Raw genomic sequence first — 11,843 nt, 5'->3', positions numbered from 1 at the left:
TTATTATTTACTTACTTACTTTTTTTTTTTTTTAAATAATAGCCATTCAAGTGGATATGAAGTGGTATCTCACTGTGGTTTTGATTTCCAGTTTCCTGGTGATCAATGATGTCGAGCATCTCTTCATGTACATTTTGTCATTTGTTTATCTTCTTTGGAGAAATGTCTTTTTAAGTTGTTTGCCCAATTTTTAAATCATGTTATTTTTTGTCTTTTTGTTGTTTGGTTGCAGCAGTTCTTTGTATATTCTAGATTTAAAGCCTTATCAGATATATGGTTAGCCATTGTTTATCCCCACCATGTAGGTTGTCTCTTCATTTTCTTGATAATGTCCTTGGACATAGGAAACGTTTAATTTTGATGAAGTCCATTTTATCTATTTTTTCTTTTGTTGCTTGTCCTTCAGGAGTATGTGAGAAATCACTAAGAAATCCAAGGTCATGAAGTTCCCCCCTATATATTTTCTTTTAAGATGTTTATGGTATTAACATTAAGGTTAGGTCCTTGATTCATTTAGAGTTAATTTTTGTATGTGATATGAGGTGGGAATCCACCTTTATTATCTTGTATGTAGAAATGCAGTTTTCCCAGGATTATTTTTGAAAATATCATTATATTCCCAATTGAGGTAGGTGGCACCCTTGGAAAAATCAGTTGTCTGTAGATGTATGGGTTTCTTTCTTAATTCAATTCATTTCCATTGATCTATATGTCTCTTTATGCTAGTATCATATGGTTTTGATTTCTGTGGCTTTGTGGTAAGTTTTGAAATCAAGAAGTATGAGAGCTCCAACTTTTATCTTCTTACATCATCGATTTGGCTATTTGGGGCCCCTGGTGATCCCATGAGAATTTGAAAATCAACTTTTCCATTTTTGCAAAAAGACTGCTTGGATTTTGATAGGATTGCATTGAATCCGAAAAGTGCTTTGGGTAGAATTGACATCTTAGGAATAGAAAGTAGTCCTATTTTTGAAAACATAATATCTTACTATTTATTTAGGTCTACTCTAATTTCTTTCAGGAGAATATTCTAGTTTTCTGTGTATAAGCCCTTTCACCTCCTCAGTTAAATTTATTCCCAATTATTTTATTTTTTAAAAAAGGTATTGTGAATGTAATTATATTTTTAATATTCATTTTGGAATGTCCTTTGCTATGTATGCAATAACAATTGATTTTTTATTTATGTTAATCTTGTAGCCTGCAACTTCGATGAATTTGTTATTAGCTCTGATAGTTTTGATTATTTGGGTGTTTCTATATAAAGGAATATGTCATCTGTAACTAGTAAAAGCTACTGGTGTTTGCTACTAGTTGTTATTGGCATGTATACAAAGAGACTATATCAGGTCACAGTCATTCTTTGTTTCTCCAAGATCCCTAACCTCTTCAAAATCAAGATGATAATTTGCAGCCTGATGCTAGCAATCTCCTCTTCACTCAGAAAAGGCAAAAAATTTGAAAACACTGAAAAAAAATTGTTTTTCTTGATTGTGATTATAGGAATATAGGCTATGATTTCACTCTGCAATATTTTGTTATACATTTCCAGGTGGCGAAAAGATATCAGACCTCATTGTTTATATCTTAAGTTTCTTTTCCCCAGGCATTTGTTGAGGTTTGAATGACATTTTAGTTATTGGAGTTATCACTTGTCTTGAATGAGAACTCTACGTAAGCAGTAAATAACAGGAAATAGTGTGGTAGCCTGCGGTGGACACCAAGGGAGTGGAGTTCCTGCAAAGAGAAATGAGGGCACAGTTCCTACATCTTTGGAAAGGAGATATAAATTTCAAAAACAAATTCATACAAGTGAAAACCGAACATCAGCATAATTTCAGTGTGGTTTTCCTATAAAGCAGAATCTGAGAAAGATTTGAAGTGCACATAGTTTAGTTGGTAAATGTATGGAAAAAAGTTAGGGAGGGGGGTATTTATATAAGGAAGGGAAGCCAATTAAAGTTTTGCTTTTATTCTAGAATCTAGAGTGGGAAACAGGTGTAACAATGTTGAGTGACTCTGGGCAATCAGGCAAATGACAAGGTCCAGAATTCCCCACCTTCGGGCTGAGATTGCTTTACTACACCACATCCTGCGATTCACTGGTTTAAGGCCACACCAGTAGCACTTCTGGACTGCCGTATGTGAGAGCAGCAAGGCCTTTGGCAGCTCTAGGAGAAAAAACAGTCCCAAGACACAGAGACACAGATCCTAGTCTCTCAGAGTTTATCAAGTATTCTGATAAAAATGGGCAGGCAAAAAAATACGTGTGTACAAGTGTGGATGGACGGATGGATAGATAGATTCAACTATTTTAAGAGTGATTTGATAGTAGAGTTCTTGAATTAGACATGGCTTTGCTAGTTTTTACTTCTGAGTCAGTGAACTAAAATGAATAAGAAAACAATGAATTATTTAACTCTCACCAACCACAGTTCTGAAAACTTAGAATAACTTCCCAATAAAAGTGATACTGTCAGTGCTCAAAACATAGTAATAATCCCTACTCCATGTTGTCATAGTTCTCACAAATATATAAGATCTCCCGATATAAATGAAAGTAAATCCTAAATTCCTTTGTTTATATGGGGAAACAATGGGCAACAACAGGCCACTTTCTGTGGATTCAATTTTGTCCAACACTAAACCCAAGACAGGATAGACTTCAAATAAGGCAAGTGATCATTTTATGAATATCATGTTTCTCAACTTGGATTTCCACTAAAGCTGGATGGAGGAATTTTCACATTCACATTCTCTAGTAAAGATCCAGACTTCAGCAAGTTTGATCACTGAGTGAAATCTACGTGCATGATGTAGATAAATTAACAACATGTAAAACTTGCCTTCTTGGAAATTGATGAATCAAACCACAATCTTTTGGAGGGTGGTGGTAAAAATCGCATTTTACAAAAAGATTCACTTAGGGCAATATTAGAATGCTTAAAAAGTTACAACACAAAACTTACTTTGGAGTTTATTTTTGAATGAGGATGAAGGGTTGGTTGTATTTCTAGATGCTAAATCATAGATCAAGTCCCTACTGCAAAGACTCCTAGTTTACTACTCCACCCCACATTTGAAATCTTCACTAATGTCATCTTCTGAAGACAAAAAGTGTAAATTGAAATTATAGTATATTATCTGAATATAATATATACACAGTAAGCAATTGTAACACACAAACAATTGTAATTATTAATACCTTAATAAAAAGAAGATTTAAAAGAGTAGCCAAATTCATGTTCAAAAGACAATAATGATATGGAATGTTGAAGAATAATGAGTTAAACTTTTAAGGTGAATGTGGGTGAGTCAGTGAAATGTTGACTTACATGGTAGATTGAAGTATGCATTCTAATTTAAACATGTCCTTGGTCTAGATCTGCATTCACATTGTAAATAGCTGTTAAAGTGTGGCCCAGTTGAATGAGGTTGCCTTAGTCCAGATTAGAGTAGTCCTTTATCAGCAGGTGAAATTCAGACATAGAGAGAGAAAACCACAGGGAGGAGCTGGAATCTGAAAATCAGGGGAACGTGGAAGAGAAAGGAGATGACATCACCATGTGATAGAAAAGCTGAGGCACCAAAGGATGGCCAGCCAGCCAGAATGCTACTGACTCTGGGAGGAAGCAAACCCTCTAGCCTCTGAAACGGTGAGCCAATAAATTTTTGATGGTCCAACCAAAACCAGGTTATCCTACAACCTGGAAAACTAAGAGAGCTTGTTTCAGCATTAGAGCAAAGATTTGTGTTTTGATGCCTAATATAACAATAACCCAAATACCCTCAGGTTAGCTTTTTGAAGTGTGCCTACCCTGGATGGTGGTTAAATGAGGCAGGGATAGAAAACAGAGAAAACGCAGAGACAAACTGCTCTCTGCAAAAGAAAAGAAATTAAAATTTCTGTAAGATATAGGCATAGAGAGATAAGCTTTGCGTGGAACATATCACACGTGTGCTCTGGCAGTTAGCTGTACTATTCCTCAGTTTTATCATTACTAAAATGAAGGTATTCATAGTATATTCCTTATGAAGCCATTCTGAGGAAGAACTGATTTAATATATGTAAAGCACTTAAAATTTTCTTTGGCATATAGAATTGGACAGAATTTTATAGAACTAAGTAAATTTACCTTTTCTTCGTCATTCTTTTTTTCATTTTTTTCCCATATAGATTTTTAAGATTACTTGATGTTCAAACATTAAAGAACTCCCTCTAATCTTTTTTTTTTGGTAATCAAAAGGCATTCAAAAGTAGTGAGAATTTCCTGTATTGCTGTACCCAGAACCTTTTAGAGCTATTGATGGTACTGCTTCTTGCTCATACTATACATATGTGGCTCACCAATACTTGACTCAAGAACATTATTTAAATATACATTTTTTCCTATTTATTTTTGATTTCTTCATGCACAACTTTTGGATTCCTTAGCTTCCCACTCAACTCTGTCGTCCAGCCCTGCTCCTCTCCAACAAGCACACATATTGCCTTCTCTGCGTTGACCTTGGGACATCATTTCTCATGGCAGGTATGTAGGATACAGATCAGAAAATTAAAAAAATAAAAAATAACCTAACATCTTATGGTTTTGGATAATTTAAGGATAATGCTTTTTTTTTTAAAGGGGAGGAGCAGTGGATACTTTTAGGTTTGCCAGCTGCCAGTGTTTTCAGCATTAATTTTAATTTCTTGATTCTTCTTTCAGTAACTTAGAAATTATTTTGTGACGTTTTTCCAGCCAATTTAAAGAGTGGCTTCTGATATGTACACCTCTAAATTCTGAATGAGAACCAAATTCATCTACTTAAAATATAGTCTATATAACTTTATTATGGAAAAAAGTAGAGATTGCCAAATGTAAATGACACGATTAAAAGTGAGGATTAAAAAAAAAACAACAACTACTGTTTGGGATGTGACTCTCAAAGATTACCGAGATTTACAAGTTGGCATTCTGTTGTCACTGACAACACCACTTTTTGGTAGTATGTTCATGTTAATGCAGTTTCTCTTCAGGTTGAATTGTTGGAGAAAAGACTAAAACCAGTTAATTCTGTACATGAGCAAATGGAATGCTCTTATTCTGTGAAATCAACCCTGCTGACCAAGGTATTAATCATGTTTTGGTGTGGATTCTTTCATCCCATCTATCCAGCATGTTCTCATCTCCTCTTTCCTGTAACAGTTTTACAAACTAAGAGCAGCTTGACTTTCCTCTGAGCAGAGCCTGCACTGATACTGGCAGAAGGGCTCACTCCCAAAGATTGCGATTGTCAGTGCCAATGCTAGAGTGTGTTTAATGAAAAACTATGGGCTTAGATGAACTCTAATTTGATTTTTGACTTGGCCACTTAATAGTTTTGATACCAAGAGAAAATAACACGATTAGACTCTCACTTTTCTCATCTCCATAATGTGAATCATACTAGGAATCATGTAATTTTATTAGGAGATTACTTATGTACCTAAAACAGAACTGGAGCTTGTTGCTCTCCTCTTGCACTAGATTTCTGAGCTTCTTTGCCAAATAAAAAATAAATAATTAATCCTCTTCACTGTGTTTTAAAGACAGAGCTGGTAGAGGAAAAAGTGTATGGACAATCTCAGTGAAGACTTAATTATACCAAATACAATTTATGGTATCGATTATAGTCCCTAACGGAATGTTTTCCTTTGCTAATGTTCATTGGCAGGATGACTGTCATCAAATCAAAGACTTCGTGACTAAAAGATTCTTCCATTTATCCATATGTCCATTATGTGGATCATGAAGCTTTAGGGTTCTCTCTCACTGATTTCTGCTTTTAAAAACTTCAGCCTCTGTGTCTATTCTTTAAGTCTTTGTCCTAGCTATAACATTTTCTTTCTCTACAGCTATTAAGACTGTTTCATGGAGATTGATTTCTGGGATCTTAGGAGCAGTGTGCCTTTTATTGGTGTCTACTTTGGGAATTTTGTTGAAACAATGTAAGTTTCTCTAGGCAAGTGTTTTAAAAGATTAAAATTCTGATTAAAGAATTTAGTAATACATTTTATATTTTATTAACATGTAATATTTTATTAATTCACAGATACAATTAAACATGTACCTAATTAATATATTTCTAATCATTTCTTATAGCATTAACTAAACAAATTTCTAAGTCTACATTCTCTTTGGGACCCACTGTAGAACCCCAGGAAGGTAGGTTCTATTTTTTGGAAACCCTTAATGTTGGGAGAGCATGAAAATAACAGGTTCTAGTTTTTCATACAGAAGGCCACTTTGGACTACTGCAAACAATAATTCAAGTTCTCACTTCTAATTGTAGGACAATCTTATTCCACTGTTATCTGGTATAAGAATGATTAAATTACATTGGGTGAGCATCAATTATATATAACATATAATGCTCCATTGCAAATAGTAGATTCCCGAAGATTATTTGTAGAAACAATTGAGTAAATAAGAAATGCCTTTATAATGAGTGAAAATTCTGTTAAATGTTCAATGAAATAAAGCTCTCTCTTTTTTTTTTTTTCTCCACTGTTAGGCTCTGACTGCTGTTCTTGCCACGAAAAGTGGATTGGGTACCGATGTAACTGTTACTTCTTTTCTACTGAAGAAAAATCTTGGGAAGAAAGTAGGATTGCCTGTGCTTCTCAGAATTCCACTCTATTTCAGCTGGAAAACAAAGATGAGTTGGTATGTACTTCCTTTTGTTTCCTGCATTTTCTTTCCTTTTTTTTTTTTTAAACAAATCAATTTCATTGATACATATTAATACAACATACAATTTATTCAAAGTGTACAATCAATGGCATGTCCCACATTTTCTTTCACGAAGAATACCTCATGTCTAAATAAACTGAATACTTTGATTCAAGTCCTTAATCAGATAGTAAAATTAGAGGAGTATATTTGAACAGATAACATTGTAATTTCCTTTACCTTGAAACAATTATTATAAAGCTCACATAAAGTTCCTCAAAGATTTACATCAGAGGGATAAAAATTAAGATGCCAGAAAAAAAATGCAAGAAATTTGTTAGGGAGACTTGAAAGAAGAAAATTTTAACCAATGATCCAACTAAGCATTTTTAATTCTTTAACTGAATTTACAAATTCTTTTGTAATTATGTAGCTGTTATCATCTGTCTGTGATATATTAGAAATGATATGGAAGATATAATCATAAAATTGACCCAGTTTTTAGGAAAAAAAAGGAAAATTTCTCTTGTACTGAGAAATTGGTTGAGTAGATTACCCGTGAGATTTATTCCTCAGTATAGTGTTGGGTGGGAGATCTTGAGGCTGGTATTTCAGATCCCATGTAAAGGTGTGTTTCATGAAAAATTTAACTCCCTTTATAATTGTTTTCATCTACAGTAGTGAGATTCTTTTTTATGTCTTTTTCTCCATAAATGAATGGACTTGATTAATGAGAAATTTGAGCCTTAGGACTGTACTCTCTCAATGCAAAGTTAAATGTTATTTAATTTGTGTGATCACTAGGCTGACTGTTATGCTGCGACACTGATTTTCTTAAAAATGCACTATTTCCAGGGTAGATTCAAATTAGGTTAATGCATTTGCCTGTTTCCAATCAGGGTTTTCTGATCAACCATCAGTCTTTTTACTGGATTGGTCTCTCCTACAATAAAACCCAAGGTGCCTGGGTGCGGGAGGATGGCTCTGCTCTCTCCCCTGATCTGTAAGTTTTTGCTTCTCGTGTGCATGTGAGTTTGTTCTTAGGTCTCACTGGTGCAGTGACCTTCCAGGAGCCTGGTGGCAAAGGAAACCTGTGTAGGGCATGGAATTACAGAGAAGGGAAGAGGTGCAATAGAATAACAATTTTAACTCCACGTATAGCATCCAAGTATATGCTCAAGTGACATGAAAGTTAGTGTTCTTGAGCCAATAAAGAACTTTTGACACATACTTTTTGTCACATTGCCTTGGGATAAACACATGGATGTGTGTGTGTGTGTTTGCACACATGCTTAAATACATTATCTCTGATTCAGCAGTCCCAGCAATCCAAGTAAAGCTGTATGTTCATTCTTCTCTTTATTTTGATGGAACTCCAAAATCTTAGCATACTCCCAGTGTTTCAAATATTCTGGGCTTATCTTCTGCATATTTGTAAACTTTGAATCTCGTTTTTATTCATAAACATGAACTTTACAATCTAATGCAATGATAAATTGCATGCTCTGATTTGTTTTCCTAGACTAGATCAATCAGGAAATCTTTAAACAAAATCAAAGTAAAGCATCTCATACATCACAATTGTGAAGAAAAAACACATCAAGAACGAAAACCCTTGTTTTTAAAACTATTGATTATTGAGGGAATAGCCGTGCTATGTACTATGAAGCCTTGAAAACTGTGATTATTGAATGAAGAAAAATGCATGACCCAATATGATACTTCATTCGAATGTCTTTAAAAGTTCTATATTTGATAAAAAACTGTCCATCCCTGTATATTCTCATTTTTTTCCATTTTATAAATATTTTCTTTTCATTACAGATTTTTAGGCTGTCAGCCTCTATCGCCCAAGGATTGCACAGTATTTCAAACAAACAAATGTGTTTTCAATGAAAACTGTTGGGAAAAACATCGTTATATCTGTAAGCAACAGCTTCAAATGTTTCATGGGGCTGTGGGTTTGGGTGAATGATGAAGGTCCAGCTTTACTAAGAATAGCATTTTCACTTTTGTTGTTATTAATTACATACTCTTGGGGTCTATAAAATGCTACATGTATGCCTTATCATCCAATTTGTATGTATTTGAAATATGTGTTTTAAAATTGACGAGATTTCTCTGTGTACAATTGAACCGGTAAAGCTTCAAAATAAATAATTTTTTGAAGATTTAGATTTTATTTTGTGTTTTTATATTAAACATATTGCCATTTCATGCATCTTTTCTTGCAATTCATTTCTGAACAAATTTAAAGAAACTTTACTTAAAACCAAATAACGTATACTAACATGATTTCAGTGCTTCTTATGGCAAACTGTATTGAGAAATCCCATCCTCACATTTCTAAAAGCAAAATTTTAATGCTTTTTAAATTAAGTTTACATTTTTTAGGAACTGTCAGCCTGTTTTCCAATCAGAGGTTCCATCTTACATTCCCTTTAGCAGTTTTTGAGAGTTCTACGTTTTCCACATCTTCACCAGACCTTGGACTGGTCAATTTTAAAGCCATTCTAATAAGTGTGGTTCATTGTGATTAAAATTTGCATTTCTTTAGTATATAATTACACTGATCATCTATCCATTTGTTAATTAGCTGTAATTATTATCTTTCCTGGTGATGTATATATTCAAATATTTTGTCCATTTTCCTGTTTATTTTGTTTTGTTTTATTTCATTTTTGTTGAGCTTTGATAGTTGTTAAGTATTCTGGATAAATGTCCTTTATTTGCTGCATCCCTTGCAAACATTTTTTCCCAATCTGAGTCATGTCTTTTCATACTCTTGACAGTGTTTTGAGTTGTGCCTTTTTTGTCATTTCTAAGAAATCTTTGCCTAACTTAAGGCAATAAAAGATTTATCGCCATTGTTTTCTCTAGAAGCTTGATAGTTCTAGGTTTTACATTAAGGTCCATGATTCACTCTGAATTAATGTATGTACTTAGTGTGAAAGGTGAATCCAGGACTTGTAGTTTACCTGTGTGTGTGTAAAGATATCTACTCTTCCACCACAATTTATAAAACGATTATCCTTGTTCCACTTAATTATCTCTGCACAGTTGTCAAAATCAATTTTGCAAGTATGTGTGACTGTTTCTGTACCCTCTCTTCTATTACGTTTATCTATATGAATATCTTTACTTTAATGCTACACAATTTTTGATTACTCTATCTTTATAAGTCTTGTATTTAGCAGCAAGTAACAGTCCTCCAACTTTCTTTTTAAAAAATGTAACAATATATGTCTGAGCTAATTTCAGACAGTTCTTGTATATCAGACAGTATAATCAACTACATAAATTACAGCTTGCCATGCATGAACATTTTCCTATTCATTTTAATTTCCTATTCTTCATTCTGTAACGTAGAAATAATTTTGAGCAACTATTCAAGCGGGTTCGAAAAGTGGGCTGTATTTATCCTAGCTCTGAATTCGAAGAGAAAATCTAAATTCACCTGGTTAATTTATGATGAACAAAATTCCAATGTAGGCAAATATATATGAAACAAAATGTAAAGGTCAGAGTGCATAAAAGCCTTGTTTCACAATTTAGTAAGTATTCTGGGACATGAAAAGATGAACCGGGCACACAACTTACATATTTTGAAATGCTGTACTCTTCTTTTTTTTTTCCCTTCCTTAGCAGGTACCAGGGATTAAATCCGGGACCTCACACATACGAAGCAGTTGCTCAGCCACTGAGCTACACCCGCTCTGCAGTGCTGCACTCTTATCACTGCCAACACATACACTTCATTACAGTGCGATTCTGCTAATGTTAACTCAATTTCTAGTGAACTTCAGTTGTTTTAGGGGGAAAGCCAATAGTAAGTATTTTGATTATGAGCAAATGAAGATGAAAAATAGAATGTTCTGGTAAAGACAAATCGTTTATATAGCATAAGTCCATTTTGTGTGAAATAAGTGAAGAAAATGCAGCTCTCTAACCCCACCCCAATACTAATTCTGTACCTACATATTGGCTGTGGAACTTCTCATCTTCTCTTATAAACTGATCAAGAATGATCATATCATTTCCCTACTTACCTCTGCAAAGCTATCGGGGCAGTTAGAAATCACTCAGAGCACAGCCTTCACTAACATTGAGAGAAGGGCATGTTTCTAAAGAGCAATGGAAACAAAACTAAAGTACTTCAAATTTAAAGATTCAAGTGGGTTAGGCATATTGCAATTTGAATTCTTGGATCTCTACTATGTTTGAAGACTTGAGCAAGCAATGTTATTCTCAGATCCTCAGCTTTCTCATCTATCTAAAGGGAATCATAATATCTACCATGTGAATTTGTTGAGAAGTACAAATAAATACCTGCAAAGTAATGACATAAACAGAAGTAGGAACAAAGTAAGTACACATTATATTGAGGCCAATTGCATTCTCCCTACCTCACATTTCTAATATTTTTGCCATGTTACTGTCTTGCAGAGGCATAGGAGAAAAACTGAGGGGGACTGAGGAAAAAAGGTAAAAATATTCTCCCTGAAGAGTTCAGTAGAATGTGTAAAAACTATGGAGCTCAAGGTATGCCTGGAATGCCTTCCTTTTTCAATGTTTCACTAGTTGAATGACTATGGAGCAAATAAATGATGATATTGAAAATTCTAATATTGTTAATAACGTTTTATTTTTCACTCTTTAAGCTCTGGTTCGGTGCTTGTCCAGAAAAGGGGACTGGATGCAGATGCAACTAATGAAGAAGAAAAAAAGTTGCAACAGAAGGCTCGGTTCTCTGTGGTTTTCAAAGTTCCAGTATACTTCATTTGGAAAGTAGGGATGATTTAGAATATACTTGATCCTGATGTCCCAGATTTCCCATTTATTTTTCCCCTTTGGAAAGCAGCTTGATATGAGAAAATAGCTGTGTAAGCTAAACATTTTGATCTGGTTCTTCATTCAGATATTAAGGAGATAGTTATATTTAAACCTGACCTGTTAATTCCCTCGACCTCCAAATACTCATGACAAAAACTGATACAAAATGCCTCAGAGATTTACATGATGAGAATAAAAATGCAGGTGTCAGGAAATGCATATGTAACATTTCAGGGAAATTCAATAAGCAATGATAAATCATCACTTATATGAATATGATAGGAAGCTATGAAAGTAAAATGGCTTCAGTAG

At 34.0% G+C, this 11,843-nt stretch overlaps 1 protein-coding gene across 3 annotated transcripts; it reads left to right on the top strand.

The window, feature by feature from the left end:
• The first annotated feature begins 3,474 nt into the window (after positions 1-3,474).
• LOC101414445 (natural killer cells antigen CD94-like) lies at positions 3,475-9,166 on the top strand. 3 transcript variants are annotated; one of them, XM_058282793.2, is made up of 8 exons: positions 3,475-3,659; positions 4,439-4,535; positions 5,024-5,116; positions 5,882-5,974; positions 6,129-6,191; positions 6,541-6,692; positions 7,598-7,701; positions 8,523-9,166. In XM_058282793.2, exons 3-8 carry the CDS (start codon positions 5,080-5,082, stop codon positions 8,671-8,673), a joined length of 600 nt encoding a protein of 199 aa, XP_058138776.1. In that variant the 5' UTR covers positions 3,475-3,659; positions 4,439-4,535; positions 5,024-5,079; the 3' UTR covers positions 8,674-9,166. The 3 variants fall into 3 exon arrangements, with proteins under 3 accessions (XP_058138776.1, XP_058138777.1, XP_071066269.1); XM_058282794.2 differs by lacking the exon at positions 5,024-5,116 and having other exon boundaries at positions 3,477-3,659; XM_071210168.1 differs by lacking the exon at positions 3,475-3,659 and having other exon boundaries at positions 4,273-4,535.
• The last annotated feature ends 2,677 nt before the right edge of the window (positions 9,167-11,843 follow it).

This window comes from Dasypus novemcinctus, chromosome 20, assembly GCF_030445035.2.
Source record: "Dasypus novemcinctus isolate mDasNov1 chromosome 20, mDasNov1.1.hap2, whole genome shotgun sequence".
Classification (NCBI taxonomy): domain Eukaryota; kingdom Metazoa; phylum Chordata; class Mammalia; order Cingulata; family Dasypodidae; genus Dasypus; species Dasypus novemcinctus.
This window is presented reverse-complemented; position numbering and strand designations above follow the sequence as displayed.